Below are 24,661 nucleotides of genomic sequence, written 5' to 3'. Positions count from 1 at the left end.
TATATAAAGCGGTTTAGACAGAAACATTAAGCAATACTCACTGTTAATGTACATTTCACCACTCATGGATATCTAATGCAGGAAATCCTCTCAGATGGCCATAGTATATTTTCTGATTGACAGTAAGTAAATAATTATGCATACTGTATATGAGTGCTCACTTCTTCTGTTTGAATCTAGGAATATTAACCATAATATCAACTGTTCAACTTTTGTTGAGACGTTGAAAATCCCCTTTCTTTGTTGAGTTCCTGCAATCGCAATAGTCACTCAAGGATTTGTGGTTTAGAAATGGAAAATATTTACACAAATATGACTGACTGTTATTTCATGTTGCTTGTATGAACTCATTCCCAAGCGTCTCTGTAAATGATAAAGCAGGAAGAACTACACAGAGCTGTAAAACATTCAGGTGGAGCAGAACAAATGTGAATATTATTTGCTGGCAATATAATCAATGTCCCAAACTTGCATTTGTTTTTGTTGTTATTTTTGCTTCATTTATCTCCTTATTTTTAGGAACATTTGGACAACACATGTTTCCACATAATAATACTCATGTAAGTTAAGTTTGCATGTTCATTACATACTATAAATAATTGGCAATATGTACCTAAAATACATGTGCACACATTATGCTGACAACTAATAATAACTTAACTCAGTCACTATAAACAAGTCATTGTCAGCTTGTGGTTTTTAATTGGAAAATGTCCAATTATATTACCCTTGAAGAGGAAAAGTTTGTCTAAAAATGAACATTTCTTCATCGTTTAGTAACACTGAAGTGAATTTCAGGGAATATATACTGATGAATGTTTAAAAAGGCAGACATTGACATCCATAATCAGCATGTGACTTCATGCGAAGCGGCTTCTGGGTCCAAGCGCTCTATCAAACTGTATGTGGAGACTCAACAAATGGTAATAATAATTGTTTACAAAGTGAGGAAATACGAAAATCACGATGGCAATATATATGTCCATGCCTAAAATCAGATGGCCGGAAATTTATTAATTTTAATAATTGTTAAAATTTTAATGTCTGTGTGTACACTGCCTTACAAAAGTCTAGTCGTCGATCCCAGTTGTAAGAGCAAATAATAACTTGACTTCTAGTTGATCATTTGGAAAAGTGGCAGAATTCAGATTTTTCTGATGAATCATCTGTTGAACTGCATCCCAATCATTATAAATACTGCAGAAGACCTACTGGAATCCTCATGGACTCAAGATTCAAGAAGAAATCAGTCAAGTTTGGTGAAGAAAAAAAGTCATGGTTTGGCGTTACATTCAGTATGGGGGCGTGCAAGAGATCTGCAGAGTGGATTGCAAAGTCAACAGCCTGAGGTATCAAGACATTTGTGCTGCCCATTACAATACAAACCACAGGAGAGGCAAATTCTTCAGCAGGATAGCGCTCCTTCTCATACTTCAGCCTCCACCTCAAAGTTCCTGAAAGCAAAGAAGGTCAAGGTGCTCCAGGATTGGCCAGCTCAGTCACCAGACATGAACATTATTGAGCATGTTTGGGGTAAGATGCAGGAGAAGGCATTGAAGATAAATCCAAAGAATCTTGATGAACTCTGGGAGTCCTGCAAGAACGCTTTCTTTGCCATTCCAGATGACTTTTTTTAATAAGTGATTTGAGTCATTGCAGAGATGTATGGATGCAGTCCTCCAAGCTTATGGAATTCATACATAATAATATTTCTTTTTCCATTGCACCATGTTTTTATATTCATACTGAACGTTATTTATGTTAAATGACAAGACTTTTGTCTAAGCAAAGTCAGACCTTACTGCAAATGATCAACTAGAAGTCAAGTTATTATTTGCTGTTCTTAAAACAGGTAGTGTACACTATGATTTTATATAAAATTCATTTTAACCTGTGATATGACTAAAAAAGTGGTCATAAACGAATATTTTCTCAATTCAACTGGGTAGCGGCTTGGACCTGGAAACAGTTTTTATATGTCACAACTTAACAAGCGGATAGGAAAAAAAAACTATGGAAGTCAATAGCTATGGTTCCATACTCTTATTTTTTGCATAAATGTAATAACCAAGATGCACATACATTTTAATAATGCACATCAAAAAAAAACATTTTATTCAATATAAAACCTTTTATCCACTAAGAAAAAAGTGTGCGGATATGATGGAAACCAAATAATTTCCATCGAAAAGTCATCTGATTTTGTTTTAACAGGTTATATGACAACAAAAGTGGGTGTAATGGGGTGACATCAGTGAACTAGCCAGAGGAGGGACCACATTGTAAAACATCTGAAATGTTGTTTTGGTAATTTTAAAATCCCTCAGCCAAAGTCTGTCATCACAGCAGTTCTGTATTATTACCTCCAGAACTGTCTTGAACAACCGCACTCACAAAGAGTGTTTTCGCGTTCATTGCATTTCATCTTTATCTTCTGAGGCGCTAGTCATTTATTATGTAAGAAAAAAAGGCCCAGAGTGGCTTGTCCTGCAGCAAACTTTATTTTTCTTTTTAATATTTGCCTCTAGTCTATCAAGAAGTGACGATTTTGTTCTCTTTGTCTTATTGGATGGAAATGCTGCTTTATGCACAAATGTTTTATGAGATATTCCAGTTTTGCACATAATAATTCACATCTTTGGATGGAAAAATATCTAATTGCTGTTTTTTTCCATCCAACATTCTTCAGTATATCTTCCTTTGTGTTCAACAGAAGAAATAAACTTTATTAGATGTGAGTAAATCATTTTTGGGTGCATTTATATTCCACTACTTAAGATGGCTCAACTCTTCCCCTGCTATTAGTGGGATTTTCTTGTTTTTGTTTTTTTTTTACTATCCCGGCTTTCATTACAGATTTGCACAAACCATTTGCAATATTTTCAAGATGTTGGTAAAATATGATGGCATTTCCATTAACTGATGTTGTGCAACAAAAAACACCATTCTCTTCACCTGCGATACGTCTACAAATAAACACACAGCCATATAATATATAAAGAATGATCATGTCACATATATGCCAGGTGTAAAAATTGACCCTCAGACATTTAACAGAAACGCTTTGAAAACTGAAAGTTACTGGATAAAATGTTGATCCCGTTTCCCACTAAGAGCTATGACTGCAAGCTTTGAGCGTTTAGATAAACCTCCTCAATACATTTTTTGATTATTGTTATTAATCTGATCAAAAATCTAAATTTCTAAGGTTATTTTCACATAATTTTGTTGGTGCACACATTGAAATGAATGCATGGAGCTAAATTAAAAGAGTATTTTTGGTTCTTGAGGCCATTATATGGTGGCCAAGACAGCTTAATGTGCTGCAAATTAAATAAATGCATGCTGCAAATCCTCACAACGCAAACACACAAAAAAGCGCTGCATTTTCTCACAACGCAAACAAATTATAAAAACAAGCTGCATTTTCTCACAACGCAAACAAATTATGAAAACACGCTGCATTTTCTCACAACGCAAACAAATTATGAAAACACGCTGCATTTTCTCACAACGCAAACAAATTATGTAAACACTGCATTTTCTCACAACGCAAACAAATTATGTAAACACTGCATTTTCTCACAACGCAAACAAATTATGAAAACATGCTGCTTTTTCTCACAACGCAAACAAATTATGAAAACATGCTGCTTTTTCTCACAACGCAAACAAATTATGAAAACATGCTGCTTTTTCTCACAACGCAAACAAATTATGAAAACATGCTGCTTTTTCTCACAACGCAAACAAATTATGAAAACATGCTGCTTTTTCTCACAACGCAAACAAATTATGTAAACGCTGCATTTTCTCACAACGCAAACAAATAATGTAAACACGCTGCATTTTCTCACAACGCAAACAAATTATGAAAACACGCTGCTTTTTCTCACAACGCAAACAAATTATGTAAACGCTGCATTTTCGCACAATGCAAACAAATTATGAAAACACGCTGCATTTTCTCACAACATGATGGACCTTGCTATTTAGGCTATGGTTATTTAGGCTAATAAAATTAAAAAGGCAAAGGAATCAGGATGTTAAAAAAATGTACTGTATTTTTTTTACAACGCAAAAAAGTTCATAAAACCAACACAATCTCATGGCGATTTGTAACTTTTTGATTACGTGGTTAATTCATATGAATTCGTACGATCTAATTCGTACAATTTAGTACGATTTGCTCATCACCCAATGACCGGTGGGGTTGGGTGCCACATTTTGTTTTTAAAAAAAGTACATTTTCGTACGACTAAATGCATGCTAATTCATACGAATTCGTATTAGGGTCCCTTGAAACATTTCCATTGCTTTGCGATGTTTTTGCAAGTTTTGTGAGAAAATGCAGTGTTTGCATAAATTTGCCTGCGTTGTGTGAAAATGCAGTGCTTTTTCGTAATTTGTTTTTGTTGTGAGAAAATACAGTGCATTTTCATAATTTGTTTGCGTTGTGATAAAATTCTGTGCGTTTTTTAATGTGTTTATGTTGTCAGAAAATGCAGCGCATTTTTTCGTAAATTGTGTTGTGAGAAAATGTAGTGCCCTTTATTAGTTTGTTTGTGTTGCGTGAAAACATAGCACATTTTCGTCATTTTTTTACGTTGTGTGAAAATACAGCGTGTTTTGTTAATTTGTTAGCGTTGAGAGAAAATGCAACACGTTTAATTAATGTGTTTGTGTTGTCAGAAAATGCAGCACTTTTCCTAAATTGTTTGCGTTGTGAAAAAATGCAGCATGTTTTTTTTTTATAATTTGTTTGCGTTGTAAGAAAATGCAGCGTGTTTTATTAATTTGTTTGCGTTGTGTGAAAATGCAGCAGGTTTTTTTTATGTGTTTGCATTGTGAGGATTTGGAGCACGTGTGCTGTCAAATGGATGAAGATCCTTTCTTAATTTGCTGCCGTTTTTTGTAATTGCATGTGTTTTCTTGAATTGCAGCACAATAAGCTCTCTCGGCCACCACACCATTAAAATTTTGTGAAACTAATCAAAAATGCTGGCAGGGAAAGAGTTAATATTGACTAGATTTATGTTTGCAATTTTAGTATTCAGGGATTTAATGGGCAAATCCATGAAGAATTGGTTTAAAATGTGCCTTTCAGTAATGAAATGAAATTGTGGTCTGTATCGTGAACGCATTTGATGAAATCAATTAACCAAGAGAAACAGCACCAAACCGGCTCTGCTATTAAATAAACATAAAATAAACACTACTAAATAAACAATAAATAAACATTTTAAAACATAAAGGTTAAGTTAGAGTAATGATTTATATTTTTAACAGTGTTATAGATGAACAAAGTCATATATTTATGATTATACAAACACACGACTCACAGGTGAACACCATCAGAAATATTTCATTTCATATCATATTAATCACTCCATATTTCATCAAGGATATTTTCGTGACATTTTCCCCATCTAAAAGGGGGTTTTAAACTTGATCAGTGTTTCTTGCTATAAATCGCCGCAGTTTTTTTTCCCCTCATTTCAGGATCTCTGAGAAGTAAATAATGCGCCTCCACATGTATAACGCAGGAGCTTGGTTTGTTGACTGCTTTCAGCTTTCGCTATTGGTCAATGCCAAAGTTTTTTCTGAAGCCTTGCATGGGTTGGTGTTTAATTTTTCCAAGGAATGTTATAATGCTGACACCCTGCTTTGTGTTTCTTACTGAGCCAGTTTTGCTGTTATGATTAAAGAAAATCACGTATCCTATAACCCCAGTATTCCCAGACACATCTTAAACAATGTTCAAGAATTCTGTTCATTTATTGTATCAAAGAGAAATAATTCAATAAAGTATGTACGTTTCTGAGTAATGATTTGTGCCAGGTCTTGTTATTTTTCTACCTTTTGAGTAGATTGGCTAGAGACTAAAGGGGATTTTAAGTATCGCAACAATAATACAGCTTTAGAATGTGCTATTTATTTATTTATTTATTAAAAAATATGATTTTCATACGTTTTTACCATTAGTTTGACCAGTTTATGCACTAAAACAATCCTGTCTGACATATTTAGAATTAATAAGTATTCGTTTGGCGCGAAGCAGCGGCGCAGTAGGTAGTGCTGTCGCCTCACAGCAAGAAGGTCGCTGGTTCGAGCTTCGGCTCAGTTGGCGTTTCTGTGTGGAGTTTGCATGTTCTCCCTGCGTTCTCGTGGATTGGGTGCTCTGGTTTCCCCCACAGTCCAAAGACATGCTGTACAGGTGAATTGGGTAGGCTAAATTGTACGTAGTGTATGAGTGTGTGTGTGAATGTGTGTGTGGATGTTTCCCAGAGATGGGTTGCAGGTGGAAGGGCATCCGCTGCGTAAAAACTTGCTGGATAAGTTGGCGGTTCATTCCGCTGTGGCGACCCCAGATTAATAAAGGGACTAAGCCGACAAGAATATGAATGAATGAATGAAAGTATTCATTTAAAACAAAATAAAAGACTGATGCTGAAAATATTGTTATAACTTTACATACTCATCCATTTACTTTAAGGCATTTCTAATTATTCCTTCTAGTTTTAGCTTGTATGCTGGACTAGAAGGAAGGAGACGTCCTGGTAGGCCACGGAAGAGGTGGTTAGATGATGTCGGAATTGATCTACGTACCCTAAGAGTGCCTGCCTGGAGAATGCAGGCTTTGGATCGGGAAGGCTGGAGAGGAGTGGTGGAAGAGGCCAGGGCTCTACACAGGCCATAGCGCCGCCGGAAGAAAAAAAACTTCTTATTATTACATTAATTCAATAAATGAATGTACTTTGGGGAATTATTATTTAGTCCATGTGATTGATAAGCTTTCCAGTACTGGGTTGCTGCTGGAAGGGCTGCGTAAAACATATGCTGGATAAGTTGGCGGTTCACTCCACTGTGGTGACCCCAGATTAATAAAGGGACTAAGTCGAAAGGAAAATAAGAATGAATGATTAATAAGCTGATATATACTAAAAACTACATAAAATATAAATAAATCTGTAAACATGGTAGTCTTAATAGTGGTTAAATGGGTTTGATATTAAGTTGCTGCAGAGCACGATGCAGCTGGGATGAGAAGCAGCACCTTCAAGTTTGAGGCTATGGTGCTCCACCGGAAAAAGGTGGTTTGCCATCTCCAGGTTGGAGGAATGTCCTCACCCCAGGTGGAGGAGTTCAAGTATCTTGGGGTTTTGTTCACGAGTGAGGGAAGGATGGAACGTGAGATTGACAGGCGGCTTGGTGCAGCGGCAGCAGTAATGTGTTTAATGTATCAGTACGGTTTGTTAAAGAAGGTGCTGAGCCAAAAAGCAAAGCTTTCAATTTACAGATTAATGTACATTCCTACTCTCATCTATGGTCATGAGCTTTAGCTTATCTCAGATACAAGCGAACGAAATGAGTTCCCTTCACAGGGTGGCAGGGTGTACCCTTATAGATAGAGTGAGGAGCTCTGTCACCCGGGAGGAGCTCGGAGTAGAGCCGCTGCTCCTCCACATTAAGAGAAGTCAGCTGAGATGGCTTGGGCATCTGTTTCGGATACCTCCTGGACGCCTACCTAGGGAGGTGTTCCAGGCATGTCCCACAGGGAGGGGGCCTCAGGGAAGACCCAAGACACGCTGGAGGGGCTATGTCTTTCGGCTGGCCAGGGAACAGTAGGGAGAGGGAAGTTCTCTCCTAAGGTTGCTGCCCCCACCACCCGGCCTCGGAAAAGCAGTTGAAAATGAATGAATGAAGTTTTTGCTCACCAGCCACTGTAGTCATTTTCCAAGGTTATGAATAGGGCCAGACGGAATCTGCAGACGTTTTTTGGTATTTCTGCGAAGAATTTTGCTAAAAATCTGTGGATTTCTGTGGAATTATTTTGGGAGTATCATAACTAAAACCTTAACATGTGAAATAAAAAATTATTTAATTATTTAATTATTTAATAATTAATGTTTAAAATGCAAATTAAATTAGATCCACTTTATTTGGTTAACAAAGCCAGTCTCTTATATAATATCTCTCCTAAAAGACAGAAAATATTACTTTACAAACTGTATTGTACATAAATCAGATGAACATTTTCTTATTAGTCAATATTATTACTGTAATCAATTTTAAAAAATGAATAAATATAGATTTACACACATTTACTCAAGTAAATAAACAGAATTAATGATGGGCTAAAAATCGGCGGAAATCTGCAGAATTCTGCACGTGCAGTTTCCGTGTGGGCCTAGTTATTAGCCACTTTAAGACTTGCTACAACCTTACATTTTAGCAAGTCTTACATTTTTAATGTATGGGTGCTTTATTATTGCTGTTTTTTGTGTTTATGAAGTTATTATGAGGCATGCTGGATTGTGTTTTTTTAATATTGTTTGTAAGTGATTTATCTCTATGTGTTTGTTGTATCGTGATGCTACTGCCCAAATTGAATTGCCCCTAGAGGGATTAATAAAGTTGTTAACCCTAAAACTTGGCATTTTAACAAGACAAAATTTTTGTTTAATGTGAAAATATGTTTTATATGCTTAAATTTTACTTTTGAATGCTAAAAGTACTTTACTAAAGAGATGTTTTACTTAATTTAGGTAATTAAAAAAGCACTGAGCATACAAATGATGATATAGGTAGCTTATAGCAATTGAGGTGAAATTTAGCACCATTAGCACTATTTCATTGACTGTAAACAATTGGATGACCTCAAAGAAAAACAATACCTTTTTATTATTAAGCGGCGGTACTGAGCATTAGATCTCTGTTTTAAGACCAAAACAAGACATATTTATTCACAAATTGTTTATTCAGATATGTCCAATGTTGAAACAAAACGATACAAGAGCAATGCATAACCAACTGGTATTAAAGCATTTCAAAACATTGTCAACCTGGAATCAAACCCACTATCGTTGCATGGTAGTCAAACACCTTCACCACTCCACTATATTACTTGAAGACTGAAGTATGCAAAGTAGACTTTAATGCCTCAATTGGCTCAACTGTTCTTTGCCGAAGCTGTTTCAGTGCAATACATAAAAAAATGACCACTAGGTGTCACTGTAGAGTGGGGTTTCGAAACGTTTCGAAGCTTCGAACATTTGCTTCGACTGTTTCAGTGTTGCACGAAGCCTCGCTTTGCCCACCACTACCTGCTAGCTGCTACCGCTTTTTTTTTAAATGTGATCTATGACAACGATTTACTCTCTCGATGTAATATATTGTAATCCAATCCACGCTATATATAATAAACAAATACAAATACGTAAAACGCGTTTTATATTGAATTACAGACATAAACAAAAACACATCGACGCAGGCTGAGCCTAACTACTAATTTACGCGACATAGGTGAAAAACATACAAATGAGCATTTGATTTAAACAAATATGTACAACTAAACAAATTAAAATGTTGATACATATTATTATATAAATACTATAACAAACATAAAAGAGTAATTATCAATAATATAGGTTGTTACAACCGGCTCAACGTTGCAACATTAGAGAGACAATACGGACCAGGTAAATTGAAAAGAGAAATGATTTATTAACAAAATGTATAATTAACAAAAGTATTTAAAGCAATCCAAGACAGTATAGGTGAAAGTCAGTAGTGAAAAGCATGTGTATGGAAGTGTACTGAGCTCATGATCCAAACACAAAACTAATTCAAAAGCGCCAAGCAGAGACGTCCGGCTAATCGAGCTCTCTTAGACAGAATGCCGGACTCCTTATAAACACCCCCACGATGAGTCTCAGGTGGGATGACCCACCCACCAATCTGCAATCATGCATGCAGGCTCTGCAAAAATCACACAAAAAACACACACATACAAACAGGTCCCACATGGGACCTAACATCTCCCCCCCTAAAAAAAAAAAAAAAAAAAAAAAAAAAAAAAAAAAAAAAATATATATATATATATATATATATATATATATATATATATATATATATATATATATATATATATATATATATATATATATATATATATATAAATGCCACAAATACCAATAATTTCTCTTCACTTTTTATACTATTTTTTCCCTATTTTTTATCTAAACTTGAAACATTAGTACTGCTTAAATTTTCTTAGGATGAAACAGTATATAAGTAAAGCAAAGCTACAGTTTGGTATACTCCTGCCCCATCTCATCTCCTCCAGCAAACCGGATCCTGAAAGCATTTAAGAAGAAGAAGAGACACAACAAGACCACCACCAAACAAGAAACTTACCCACTCAGTTACATCACTCAGAATGAGCTCGAGACAAACAGTCAGCAAACACATTGTCCGTACCCCTTATGTGTTTAATTAGCAAATTGTAGGGTTGTAAAAACAAAACCCACCGCATCAATCTCTGACTGGGACTTTTCAGTGTATGTAGAAAAATTAACGGATTATGATCTGAGAACACAACAACTTGAGAACCACCTCCCACATAAACTTCAAAATATTGGAGTGCCCATATTAAAGCAAGTGTCTCTTTCTCAATAACAGAGTAGTTTACCTGATAGGAGTTAAATTTCCTTGAGAAATAACAAACTGGGTGGTCCACACCATCCAACCCAGTTTGCAAAAGAACTGCACCTGCCCCAATCTGACTCGCATCCACCTGAATCATAAACGGCTTGTCAAACTGTGGTGCAACAAGAACTGGATTTGAGGAAAGCAGAAGTTTAACATTGTTAAATGCTTGCTGGCAACCAGAGGACCAAACGAATGGAACAGACGCTTTTAATAGATTTGTTAATGGGGCTACTACAGAAGAAAAATTTGGGCAAAACCCTCGATAATAGCCCGCCATTCCCAAAAAACGCATTAAATCCTTTTTTGTAGATGGGACGGGGAACCCCTCAATTGCCCGCACCTTCTCTTTCAAAGGACGCACGTAACCATGTCCGACTTCCCTTCCCAAATAGAACACAGTAGCCTTGGCAAACTCGCACTTTGCCAAATTTACTGTGAGTTTCGCCTCCAATAACCGCAAAAATAAAGCACGAACACGCTCCAGATGTTGTTCCCATGTATCGCTACAAACAACCACGTCGTCTAAATAGACGGCACAACCCGAAAGTCCTGACACAACCCGATTCATTAATCTTTGAAACGTTGCCGGAGCGTTTCGCAATCCGAAGCTCATTACAGAATAGGAATATAATCCGGAAGAAGTCACAAACGCAGTGATCTCTTGCGCTCGAGGTGTTAACGGAATTTGATAGTAACCCTTTAACAGGTCGAATTTACTTACGAATTTAGCAGCCCCTACTTGATCCACGCAATCTTCGACTCTGGGAAGTGGAAAAGCATCAGGTTTAGTGATGTTATTTATCTTTCGATAATCTGTACAAAATCGGTATGAATTCAGATTTTTTTACCAATAAACAAGGTGAAGCCCAACTAGAACAAGATGGTTTTGCCAAGTTATTATCAAGCAAATACTGAACTTCAGCCTCTAACGCCTGTTGCTTTACCCGTGGCGCTCGGTAAAAACGCTGACGAACAGGTGTTGCGTTACCAACATCCACATCATGTTCGATCAAATGGGTGCGAGATGGAACATCGCCAAACAACTCTGGAAATTCGTGTATCAGCTTTATTAATTCTCCCTTCTGAGAAATAGTTAGATGGCGCATTAAATTCTCTAAATTAAGAAGCGTCTCTGTATTGGATAACCTAGGTTGCAGCACACAATCAGTTGGAGCCTCTTCTTCCTCCATCTCCTGTACAATTTCATCTGTCTGAGAAACCGTTAACACAGCAGATGTTTTACAATCAGTCTGATCACGGGAATAATATGGTTTCAACAAATTTACATGGCACAACTGCTCACTTTTCTTTCGATCTGGGGTTGAAATAAAATAATTTAACTCTGATATGCGGCGAGTAACTATATAAGGGCCTGAAAATTTTGCTCGAAAAGGTGAAGCAGGCAAAGGCAACAGCGCAAGCACCTGATCCCCAGGAGAAAACTCACGGACTTCAGAATTACGATCAAATAACTGCTTCATTTTTTCCTGTTTCTTCTCTAAATTCTCTCGCGCTGTCTGACCCGCAAGGACCAATCTCCTCCTAAACCCATTAACGTAGTCCAAAAGACTTCTCGGCGGCTCCTCCCCCTTTAAACAATCTTTTAACAATGCTAACGGGCCCCGAATTTTATGTGCAAATACCAAATCATTTGGGCTGAAGCCTAAACTAGACTGGATTACTTCTCTAGCTGCCAAAAGAAGCCACGGTAATCCCTCCTCCCAGTCGCGATTCAATTCAGTGCAATACGCACGCAGCAAACTCTTTAATGACTGATGGAAACGCTCCAGCGCGCCCTGACTTTGGGGATGGTACGCACTCGACTGCTGATGACGCACTCGCAGTTGTTTTAAGATCTCAGCAAACATTTTAGAGGAAAAATTTGTTCCTTGATCACTTTGAATAATTCGCGGTATACCAAAAATGGCAATGAACTGGGAGAGAGCTTTAACTACAGCTTTCGTAGTAATCTTTCGTAACGGAAACGCAGCAGGGTACCGGGTATTTTGACACATAACCGTCAATAAAAACTTGCTTCCCGATCTTGAAGGTGGTAAAGGTCCCACACAGTCAATTAATAAATGCTCAAAAGGCTGCCCCATCACTGGTATGGGACACAGCGGAGCAGGTTTAAGTGACTGATTGGGCTTTCCTGTCATTTGACATACATGGCACGTTTTAATGAATTTAGAGACATCCCTCTTTAACAAAGGCCAATAAAAATGTCGCAGTATTCGATTATAAGTCTTTTTAACACCTAGATGACCTCCAACATGACCATGCGCCACTTCTAGAACCCCCGTGAGCATTTTTGTGGGCACCACAATCTGTACTACTAGCTCACCTCCACAAATCTCACTAGAAGACATCCATTTACGCAGTAACATCCCGTCTTGTACGAAATACCCAGCTGCTGCACTGTGCGCCTCTTCAGGGGACAAAATAGCATCGAACAGTGGAGACAACGTAACATCCTCCTGCTGCGCAGCTATAAGCTCTGCACTAGAAAAGGTAGGAAGAAGAGACAGACCAGGCACATTACACTTTTTCAGAGGAGTTGCATTAAAGTCGCCCTGCACAGATTCATCTAATTTTAATTTAGAACGAGTCACGGCACATGATGGGAAAATATGGGAATCCCCCGTAACGAAATCATCAGATACAGGCGGCGTAATGACAATGGGTAAAGGAGATGCGTCTGGCCACACGCGCTCTCCCGCTAGGTTGTTACCCAAGATCACGTCTACTCCACCCACTGGAAGTGATGGACGCACACGCATAGTGACCTCACCATTCACAAGCTCCGAACGCAGTACCACTCTGTGTAAAGGAACAGCCGTACAAGTAAGAGTGATGCCTTGCACCAGCACATTCTTCCCCAACCCAGACTCTGTGGAAAAAGGCAAAACAGAATTTAAAATAAAAGATTCAGAAGCTCCCGTGTCACGCAAGATCTTAACGGGTACATTTTCACTCCCTCCCGGCAATGAAACGAATCCCTCTGTAACAAACGGAATATAACTCGGATTTAACTCAGGCCTTTTACATGATTCAACAAAAAATGAATCCTCTTCAAAATGAAGTTCAGGGTAAACAGAATCAGCAAGTAAAACAGATGAGCTATTTTGCGACTTTGAACCTTTACGCATATGCTTATTTTTTAGGACAGGGCATTCTTTTTTCCAATGCCCCTCAAAACAATACCTGCACACAGAATCAGGAATGGGTCTTGATGGTACGTGTAACATTTTCTCTGCTTTAAACTCAGGTTTTCGAATATTTGATCTCGGTTCATCAATAGGATAATTCCTACCCCTATTCATTCGATAATCACTCACCCATCTTTTATGCGTTACCACAAAATCATCGGCTAACACGGCAGCCTCACTCGCAGTTGCTGGCTTATTCTCATTAATATAAGTGGCAATGTTTTCTGGAATAATATTCTTGAGCTGTTCAGTAAGGATCAATTCCCGCAACCCCTCAAAAGTGCGCACATTAGAGGTGGAACACCAGCGATCAAAATGTGTAGCCAATTCACGAAGGACTTCAACATGAGTTTGTCTGTCATTTTTTCTCCAAGTACGAAAACGTATGCGATACGCCTCAGGAACTAATTCAAACGCTTTAAGAACTGCAGATTTTACCTTTTCATAATTTCTACGATCTTCCACTGAAAGCGCAGTATAAGCCTCTTGAGCTCTTCCCACAAGTACTGACTGCAACATAATTGTACGGTCAGCGCTTGGCCAACCTCGTTCATCAGCTACACTTTTGAATAAAGAAAAGAAAACTTCAGGATCTTTTTCATTAAATTTTGGTAGCAACTTTAAATTGCTTACCAAGTCACCTGCTCGATTTCGTTCCCCGACGCCGTCTGCTAAGGGTCTCCCATCAGCCATGATTTTTAATCGTTCCATTTGTAACTGATAATCTCTAGCTTGTCGATCTAATTCTAATTTTTGATCATGTTTAAGTTTCTCATATTCGATTTCACGCTGTTTTACCAACTCCTCTGCCTTTAATCTCGCCAATTCAACCTCTTTTTCTTTTAGTTCTCGCTCGCGCTCTGTTGCCTGCTTGTACATTTCTTTTTCATGAGCCTGTCTCAACTCTAATAATTCTTTTCGCTGTTTAAACGATAAATTACTCTCCGAAAAATCAAACTTACCCATTCCCTCATCAGCAGTCTCAGATACCGGAATTAACACGCCACAATCAACTAATGCGCTCTTAATCAAAGCTCTCAATTCATTTTTTCGCAACCGCTTATCAATTCCCGTTAATTTATAGTTATCAACAATGTCCCACAGCTGTAGCTTCGAACACAAATTTAACTTCTCCTCTGATGGAGAACTAACAAAGTCTTCCAACGAAATCATCCCAAAGAATAAACTTACCCAAATGCAGTACTAATAAATACTTACGACTTACATCTAAACTTCGGACATAAGCAATCGGCTCATAATCAAATATCCCCCTAACTAACCCACATTTCCCACTAACTAAACTTACCTAACTCTTCTGTGTTTTCCCAAGAGTCAAGCCTCTTTAAGCAGCTAATACCGCTGGTGCACAGCTGAACTATCGGCTCAGAAATGCAACCACGGCCGTGCACTTAACCCAGGAAAACACCAAAAAATAAAAAAAAAACAATAACCTATCCGGGGATCACCAAAACATATTATGAGCCGAACTTACCTGTCCGAAGCCAAACGAACGCTCTGCTCTGCCAAAACATGCACCTGATTCTCCTTAACAATTACCGGTCCGCATGCCTCTCAATAAGACGAGCCCCCATATGTTACAACCGGCTCAACGTTGCAACATTAGAGAGACAATACGGACCAGGTAAATTGAAAAGAGAAATGATTTATTAACAAAATGTATAATTAACAAAAGTATTTAAAGCAATCCAAGTCAGTATAGGTGAAAGTCAGTAGTGAAAAGCATGTGTATGGAAGTGTACTGAGCTCATGATCCAAACACAAAACTAATTCAAAAGCGCCAAGCAGAGACGTCCGGCTAATCGAGCTCTCTTAGACAGAATGCCGGACTCCTTATAAACACCCCCACGATGAGTCTCAGGTGGGATGACCCACCCACCAATCTGCAATCATGCATGCAGGCTCTGCAAAAATCACACAAAAAACACACACATACAAACAGGTCCCACATGGGACCTAACAAGGTAAATAAAACAAGTAACCATTAAGCTTTACCACATCGGTCCTCCCCCGTGATTTTGCTCTCAGTTGGTATCGTCCCGCTGAAGCGGGAGGCATAAATGTCTACTGCTCCCTCTTTCAAGCGTTTGCCAGTGACCGCAGAGATGGAAGACACACTCATTCACAGGAACCTCGACCCAAACGAGGATTAAAGAAACAACCTGCGACGAAACAGTAAGTGTGCGTTTCAAACAAGGTATTAAAATTGGATAAATAAAGCATTAAGTGTTTCATAAGAGTTTGCTAGACAGCAAATTGCTAGATTTAAAGTGATGTATACGGGTTATTAATGATGAATTTTTATGTTAGAGTTTAATATTCTTGAGTCTAGATTTGTGTTTAAAATGAAAGCTTTAAAGGTCATTGGTTTAAATTTTTAACCGTTAGCTAACGGGTAATGCTGCTGCTTAAAATTTAGGTTCGATATGTTTACATTTTTTAAGCCTTTTTAAGGCCTACAGTAATCCACAAGCCTTATCCTGGTTTAGTGACACTGATAAATGCCCACAAACAGTTCCAATTGCCCACACTTTTCACTAAATAAATAATCAGGCAGTATCAGTGTAGGCAATGTAATTGTATGTTTTATTCAGTTTGTGTTGGTGTAAATTGGCAAACATAATTGTTCTACCAAAATATTCTGAAATAAACAATTATACAAAATATACTTAATTACAAATGCATAATGAACTAAAATAACTACAATGGGGTACTGTAACCACGTTCCCCTTTCACTGTGCAATTAAAAATGAGAAAATGTAATTGCATTTTGTAAAGAGGTGTGGTTGGGCCTATATTGGAAAAAATATGGTGGCAACCAAATCCTTTAACTCATAATAAATATAAATAATAATAATAAAACAAACCACAAAAAAAAAAAAAAAAAAAAAAAAAAAAATATATATATATATATATATATATATATATATATATATATATATATATATATATATATATATATATATCCCTAATTGTTTATCATGCTACTTTAAATATTGGTTGTGAAATCTCATGCAATTATGACTTCACAAACATCATTAGCACTATTAAATTGACTGTGAGCAATGTTGTACTTCGATAGTAGTTGGCTGTTGATATAATTTCAATATTTAGAGTTTGCAGGGAATGCTGTTCTGAATCTCTATCATTAATGGGAAAGTCTGAATGTGCGAATGTAAAACCAACTTTACCAAAATATAGAAGTAATATAGTAATCAAAAACAATTAACAGCAGTAATAGATAGAACATTTTATGAGGACCACACTCCCAGCATGTGATGGACTGGTCTGTTTGTTCATTATTCACAGAGTCTCTGTTTGGATATTGATGAGTTGTTCCCTCACACCATATCCACGAGAATGACCATCGGCGTCAGGTGGGGTGATGTTCTGGCTCAGCTCAGTCACTTTTTCCATGGTCAATACCTGCCCAAACATCTCTCACTCTTAAGTGGAGTTCAGTGGTGAAGCTTCGATTGGTGGGTGACTGTAAGCCGGGGTCCAGTTCAGTTTCCCTCTGAGCGGCTGATGTGTGTTCTGGGGGTGTAGTGATGAGGATTGAGATAAAGTTGGTTTTATATTCACACATTCAGACTTTCTCCTTAATAATAATCTAATTTCAGAAAAAAACATTGCTAATTATATATTGGCAAAAACAAACAAACATGTAAACAGCCAATGACCATCTAAGTACAACATTGTTTACAGTCATACTTGGATGCAATTTCAGGCTAAATATTCAAAGTAGCATGGTAAACAATATAGGAGCCATTAAAATGAACAAATGTGCAAATATAAAGCCAACTTTTCCTCAATGTGATGAGGGTCAGAATGATAATAGCTACTACATTTGGATTAAATCTTACTTCACGGCCATTAAAAAGTATTTACATTAAATTCAAAAAGCTGCTTTTATTCAGTTTGCTTTATGATCTTGATCAATATGTGGCCTTTTGAAATAAAAAGCATTACTAAATGTAAGTGCGCATCACAATTAGTTTGTGGCTGAAATGGGAAAATCAAAAAAAGTTTAGCTTTTACCCAATTGCTCTCGCCTGACCAGTTTAATTAAGTTACTTCAAAAAGTAATTACTAATTATATGGTTTAAATTGTATTTAAATTACTTTTCTAGCTTATTTTAAATGTAACTTATTTACTCAATAAGTAATTAATTACTTGACTTCATTTCAAAATCTGCATAATGAAATTGAACCCTTAAAACGGCAGGTGTCATCACACTTGTTCCTGGAGGGCCGGTGTCCTGCAGATTTTAGCTCCAACTCTAATCAAGCACACCTGAACAAGCTAATCGAGCTCTTACTACGTATGCTCGAAACATCCAGGCAGGTGTGTTGAGGCAAGTTGGAGCTAAACTCTGGAGGGACACTGGCCATCCAAGACAAGTGTAGCAGTCGATTCTGGTTCCCCCTCTACAAAGCAAGTCCGCTAACAGAGTCTGCAGACACAACCCCAACACAACTAGGTGTACGGAAAGCCAAAATGGACAATGCTTTCATGTCTTGCAATGCCAAAGTAGCTTAATAAAATTAATCTAATTCTCCCATTAAGTATTTTTTTTTTGGTTCTTGTTAGTATTATTAACTTTTTTTAAATGTTTGAGTTTATGCACCCTAGTTCAATATTGCGTGAAGGCCTACAGTTATATTAGTTCTTTCCATTTTCAAGTTCAGAAAAAATATGTACTTTTAGAACCACTAGTCTGCTTTCTGTACACCCAGTTGTGTTTAGGTGTGTCTGCACAAGCTGTACGAACACCCTTTGTAGAGGGGGAACTGGAAATCCAGAAGGGAACAGAATCGACTGCTACACCGGGAGTGGTGACCCCTGCCTTAAAACCTTTATAAAACCTCAGCTTTATAAAACTTAAAAAACAAACGCCTAACTTTTAAACAACACATTTATCATTTAAAAACCAAAATCTTTTAAAGTAATTGTACAATATTTGATACATATACTAACATTATTTCTGAAAGGATCTAGCCACACTTTTTATATTTTTAATATATTTTTAAAATGACTAAACTTATTATTGTTAAGAAAACAGATCCAACAGAAGTCTTGAATTTAGTGTTAATCTCTATTTTATTGGCAAAATTGTACATACACAAACAGGAATTTGCTAAATCATCTCTCACATTAACAGTTTCTGTATCGAGTTTGACTTTATTTCTGTGAAATGATTGAAAAGCAAAACAACCTGAGATATGTATCAACTATAATAACACTTGTTTGATTCCCCTGTCAGTTCTTAAAATCATTGGATGTAGAATTTCTGTACACTATGCTTTGTGTATTCAATTTAATTAGTTATTTTTATTCATTATTATAAATTTATCTATATATATATATATTTTTTTACGATTATTGAATTAGTTTTTTTTGTTTCATCTTTTATATTGTGTTGTATGTTTGTTCCTGATAGTTATGCAATAACAAAATAGGCTAAAACACCTCAATGAAAATAGCAAAATAATAAAACAACAGCACTAAACCAATGCTGTCCTATAATGCATTTAGAGTCACAATGCAGAGTTTATAATCTTACATAATAACCACTTTATAATATTGATAAATATGTGCAATTTTGATTAGAAAAATGTAAATGCGGATGAAAAGAAGGTGTTTTGGCGGTTTCTATGATCGATTCTTTTGCCTAGGGAATCTCTTGAAATCTGCGATCGACCCTTCGGGTCTGCTGGTTTTCAAGATGGCGCCGCTCTCATCGTCCACACGTGAGGTGTTCAGTGAAGCAGTTCGGGCTGTTTTGGAAACTTGGCCGGTGCTGCAAGTTAGTAAACTAATAGCATTTGTGATCGGAAATACATATCATATGATACCATGACTGCAAAATCTATTACGTAAGCTTCAGTCTGATATGAATCGGCAAGCAGACTGATATCAGGATGCGCTTCACAGTGTATACATGTCTGTGTCGCAGTATTTCTTTCAGCTGCTCGTGGATATTAATTACACTGGGCTTCTATATGCTGTGTGTGTGTATGTATGTGTGTGTATATGTATGTATATATATATATATATATATATATATATATATATATATATATATATATATATATATATATACATGCATACATACATACATATATACACACACACAGTAAATAATGTGTTTTGTTATTAGATAGCGGTGGACAACGGCTTCGGTGGAGCGTTCAGTCAGCAGAAGGCGGAGTGGATGGTGGACGCGCTGCAGCAATACTTCACCGACAACGGTCAGAGCTCTACATTCAACACCTTAGCAACCACCAAGAAACCCATGACTGAACATTCTGTCATAATTTTCTCACACTTCACTTGTTCCAAACCAGTTTGATTTTTTTATTGCATTAAACACAAAATAAGTTATTTTGAAGAATGTTTGAAACCAGTAACCACTGACTATCCCAGTGTGTTTTCGTACTCTGGGTGTCAATGGTTTTCAGGGCTCTTTAAAATATCTTTTGAAGCCACTCCAGTGTGAGCTGGTGAGGGTGTCTAAAATGTTCTATTTTAGTGAATTGTCTCTTTAAGAGCTGACAGATGGTTTGTTTGTTTGTGTCCACAGATGATCTCCAGCCGGATGAGGTGGAGGACTTCATCTCTGAGCTCATGAACAATGAGTTCGACACAGTGGTGGATGATGGCAGTCTGCCTCAGGTCTGTTGTCTTTTGGTCTTGACATGAGAGATCTGAATGAAAGCTAGCTGGAGGTGTGTGTGTGTGTGTGTGTGTGTGTGTGTGTGTGTGTGTGTGTGTGATTATTATCATCTTCCTTTCTTTCTATATATCACTGAATTGTTCTATCATTATTTCTATCATTATTGATCAATCTATCGTTACATCAATTGTTCTATCTATATGTCCATATTTTTATATTTATCATTTTATCTATTTATATCATACTATCTATTGTTCTATCTATATATCTTTTTTATTCTATCTATCATTCTATCTATTGTTCGATTAATTTATTGTTTTGATCCATCTATCATTCTGTCTATATATCCATGTCATTCTATCTATTGTTCTATCCATATATCTGTATCTGTCTATTGTTCTATCAATCTCTCGACATAGCAATGTCTCTATCTCTATCTATCCATCCATCGATCTATCCATCGTTTTATTGATCTATCGATCTTTCATTCTGTCTATCATTTTATCTGTTGTTCTATATATTTATTATTCTATCTGTCGATCATTCTATTATTGTTCTATCTCATCGGTCTATCCCCATTTTTCATTCTGTCTATCGTTCTATTGTTTTCTCTGCAGAGCTATGTCGTTCCATCTGTATATCTATCATTCTAGCTATCGTTTTATCTATTGCTCTGTTGTTTTAGTCTATCATTCTATCCTTTGATAGATCTATAACGTTATATCTATAAGTCTATTCATATGTCTATGTTATTCTATATATCATTCTCTGTATCTATTGTTTTATCGATCTATCATTCTATTTATACATCTACAGTTGAAGTCAGAATTATCAGCCCCCTTCAATTTTTTTTCTTCTTTTTTTAAAATAATTTCCAAATGATGTTTAACAGATTCAGGAAATTTTCACAGTATGTCTGATAATATTTTTTTCTTCTGGAGAAAGTCTTATTTGTTTTATTTCGGCTAGAATAAAAGCAGTTTTTAATTTATTAAACACCATTTTAGGGGCAATATTATTAGCCCCTTTAAGCTAGATTTTTTTCTCGATTGCCTAAAGAACAAACCACTGTTATACAATAGCTTGCCTTATTACCCTAACCTGCCTAGTTACCCTAATTAACCTAGTTAAGCCTTTAAAAGTCATTTTAAGCTGTATGGAAGTGTCTTGAAAAAGATCTTGTCAAATATTATTTACTGTCATCATGGCAAAGATCAAATAAATACATTATTACAAATGTGTTATTAAATTATTATGTTTAGAAATGTGTTAAAAAATCTCTCCGTTAAACAGAATTTGGGGAAAACATAAACAAGTGGTCTAATAATTCAGGGGGGCTAATAATTCTGACTTCAACTGTATATCATTCTATCTATATATCCATTGTTCTATAAATCTGTCATTCTATCGGTCCATCTATATATTGTTCTATTTATGTATATAAATATTCCATCTATCTCATTCCATATCATTTTATCTATATCATTTTATCTATTGTTCTTTCTGTCTCAGTCTATCAGTCTTATTCTATCAGTCTTGCTCTATTGGTCTCGTTCTATCAGTCTTGCTCTATCTAGCGTGTTCTATTTAGCTCGTTCTATCTATAATTCTATCTGTTTTTCTATCCAGTTAAAGACACAATTATAAACACTCCTGTGAAAGGACTTAATTATTTCGCAAGTGATCATGTTCATGTTATGTAGACAATTTTGTTTTGTTGATTTGATTACTTTGTGTCCTCATTTTTATTTGTCTCTAAATAGAAACTGATGGATGATTAAATGTGTGTGCTTCTTTGTGTGTGTCAGGTGGCGCAGCAAGTGTGTGGGATGTTCCAGCAGTGTGAGCAGGGCAGATTGGCGGAGGTCAGAGAGCAGATCCTTAAACTGAACCAGAAGAAGACAAGCAGCGGAAGAGCTAAAGCCACTCCTGCACAAACACCTCAGGATGATGATGATGATGATGATGAGGAAGAGGTGCAGTGTATATGTGTTCAGAAAAAAAAAAAACAAGCATACATTTTTCAGTGTTTTAGACAATTTCTATGTAGAATATAAAGACTTTTTATTTATATATGTATCGATTTATATGCATGTCACTTATACATCTACACTTTAAAAGTCTACATCAACATAACAGTAATATTTTTAAATGAAGGCCACTGTTTGTCTTGTCTTAGGTCAGGCGTTACTGTAGTTTCCCCAACCCTGTTCCTGGAGGCACACCAACAGCATACTGAATGTCTCCCTCATCTGATCCATTCATTTGAGGTTTTGAAGTCTCTTCTAATGCTCTGATGAGTTGATTCAGGTGTGTTTGATTAGGAAAGGTTGTGTACTGTTGGTGTGCCTTCAGGAACAGGGTTGGGAAACACTGTTCTACTTTGCTGTGATTTAAAGGGCACCTATGGTGAAAAATCTACTTTTCAAGCTGTTTGGACAAACGTGTGTGTGTATATATAGTGTTTAGACTGTCCTATTGGGGTGATATAAACACACACAGTCCTTTATTTTTTTCAATTTAACTACATAAAAACGATAAACCAATTGGAGCGGTTTTCAGATCGTCCGCAACTTTACGTAGGAGAGCGGTCCCCCCGCCCACCAAAATTGATTGTCAGCCTCGCGTCACGATCATATCCTCAGTTTCTTATTTCACGTCCGCCATTTTCAGTGTGTAAGTCAAAGCGATGTCACTAAAGGAACACCCTTGCTCTATTTTTAGATAAAAGGCTCATTGGGCTCAATACAAGATCAATATTCTCCACATAATCGCTCTAATCGGAATGATTGCTTGTACCTTTAGCGTGGCGCCGTGCATTTAGGAGTTCTGAGTTCTGTCGGGGTGCACGCGGCGGAGCTTCGGATTGGCGGCGCTGTTGTAGTTGCCCTGGTGGAGGCCTGTGTCTGGAGTTCTGGAATGCGTGGTGCGTTTCGATTCGGGACATGTTTCTGCCACGCCACTAAGAGTGTCTGGTGTGCCGTGTCGTAGCGCATTCGTTGCCTCAATCAGGGTTAATTCAGTGTGTGTGGTTATCAGTCTCAGTGTACAAGCTCAGCACTTGTACACCGAGACTATACAAACTATACAAAGACACAAATAATTTTGTACTCTCTGCTTGGTCTGTGTCTGAGTAGAGTACATGTACGGCTGAATGCTGATCCTAGCTTAGCTCAGTCTCTCTCTCTCTGTCTGTCAGCCTGTCTGTTGCAAACACAGAGTGTGGGAGCTTTTGGCACCACCCCCTTGTTACGTTGGGCGGGAAGCCGAATCTAATTTTCATGTGAAGCAACACGCCCCTAAAACTGTAAACGCCCACAACATGACACTTTTTAACACACTATAATAAAAACATGTAAACTGTGTGTTGAACCGAACCTAAACTGGCACACTCAGATATAAACCATAATATTAATGTTAAATCATAAAAAAGGGGTAAACTATGTGCCCTTTAAGAACAATGTTGTTTTCCTCAGGCTATGGATTGTGAAGGAGGATCAGCGGGGGCTTCAGTCAGCAGTACAGCAGTGAATGATCTTCATCATGAGGAGGAGGAAGATGACGGATGGACAGTCGTGCGCAGAAAAAAGTGACCAATCTCTCACTTCCTGCATTCATGACATTTAAAGACATTTGAAGGGCTTGTGTCACTTCTACTTTGGACTTTTCTGCTTTTTCAGCCACTGATATAAAATGGTAGGATCTCCTCAGGCAACCTTATGAAGTCCTGTCTCTGGAGCACAGATTGGATGTTGTCCAGGGAAATTCAGGTGCATATACAGTCATGCATTTAAATGTTTATGGTCGAGTCATTTATCACAGTTTCTCTGTTTGACTTCATCTGAATGCATTTGTTTATAAGCGGTAGGTCAATGCCTGCTCCTCTGTCGCCCCCTTGTGGAACTATAGAATCACAGCAGCAGTGGTGAATATGCTGTTTAACAGGCACACTAAGAGAAAAAACTGTAGTTTCAGAGCTTGTTAAATGATTAACATCATAATTTCTTCCACATTTTAAATAAAAATATTGTCTGTTTTCATTTGTTGCAATTGAAAATCAGGGTTATTTCAGGAAATAATGCATTTTTCTCAAGTTGAAACATTGATATTGTGTTGTCTAAAATTATTTTATTGTTTGATTTATTAAATGCAACAAAATGCTTTAAATACGGAAGAAATAGTGTAATAGAAGAAAACTGAAATAGTTTTACTCAAATGTTTCCCCATAACTAATATTCTTATTTTAAGATTTTAGCAGGT

At 36.9% G+C, this 24,661-nt stretch overlaps 2 protein-coding genes and 1 long non-coding RNA gene across 4 annotated transcripts; 2 read left to right on the top strand and 1 right to left on the bottom strand.

Annotated features, from left to right (window-relative positions):
- Window positions 1-3,949: 3,949 nt before the first annotated feature.
- Window positions 3,950-5,828, top strand: LOC147842569 (uncharacterized). The gene is made up of 2 exons (XR_015497583.1): window positions 3,950-4,624; window positions 4,826-5,828. It is a non-coding gene; the product is annotated as an uncharacterized LOC147842569 (long non-coding RNA).
- A 4,192-nt stretch (window positions 5,829-10,020) lies between these two features.
- On the bottom strand, window positions 10,021-15,683 carry LOC147842568 (uncharacterized). The gene is made up of 2 exons (XM_087264244.1): window positions 11,343-15,683; window positions 10,021-11,255 (listed from the first exon to the last, which is right to left on the bottom strand). The coding sequence occupies exons 1-2, from the start codon at window positions 14,874-14,876 to the stop codon at window positions 11,220-11,222; spliced, it is 3,570 nt and encodes a 1,189-aa protein (XP_087120370.1). The 5' UTR covers window positions 14,877-15,683; the 3' UTR covers window positions 10,021-11,219.
- A 127-nt stretch (window positions 15,684-15,810) lies between these two features.
- Window positions 15,811-24,441, top strand: tsr2 (TSR2 ribosome maturation factor). 2 transcript variants are annotated; one of them, NM_173284.3, is given in 6 exon segments: window positions 15,811-15,896; window positions 19,401-19,531; window positions 19,886-19,976; window positions 20,309-20,400; window positions 22,210-22,377; window positions 23,878-24,441. In NM_173284.3, coding segments are annotated over 5 exon segments (549 nt in total). In that variant the 5' UTR covers window positions 15,811-15,896; window positions 19,401-19,450; the 3' UTR covers window positions 23,995-24,441.
- Window positions 24,442-24,661: the final 220 nt, after the last annotated feature.

The sequence above is a fragment of the Danio rerio genome, chromosome 8 (genome assembly GCF_052040795.2).
Source record: "Danio rerio strain M-AB ecotype USA chromosome 8, GRCz13ab, whole genome shotgun sequence".
Lineage (NCBI taxonomy): Eukaryota > Metazoa > Chordata > Actinopteri > Cypriniformes > Danionidae > Danio > Danio rerio.
The sequence above is the reverse complement of the archived record's forward strand: the minus strand, read 5'-3'. Positions and strand labels throughout refer to the sequence as shown.

Excerpts from the sequence above, each read along its gene's own strand:
- LOC147842568 (XM_087264244.1), bottom strand. The coding sequence starts at position 14,876 with ATGATTTCGTTGGAAGACTTTGTTAGTTCTCCATCAGAGGAGAAGTTA. Across the intron at positions 11,256-11,342 it reads GGGCTTCACCTTGTTTATTG|AGTCGAAGATTGCGTGGATC; the intron begins GTAAAAAAATCT and ends TCCACTTCCCAG.
- tsr2 (XM_087262769.1), top strand. The coding sequence starts at position 19,451 with ATGGCGCCGCTCTCATCGTCCACACGTGAGGTGTTCAGTGAAGCAGTT. Across the intron at positions 19,532-19,885 it reads AAACTTGGCCGGTGCTGCAA|ATAGCGGTGGACAACGGCTT; the intron begins GTTAGTAAACTA and ends TTTTGTTATTAG. Across the intron at positions 20,401-22,209 it reads ATGATGGCAGTCTGCCTCAG|GTGGCGCAGCAAGTGTGTGG; the intron begins GTCTGTTGTCTT and ends TGTGTGTGTCAG.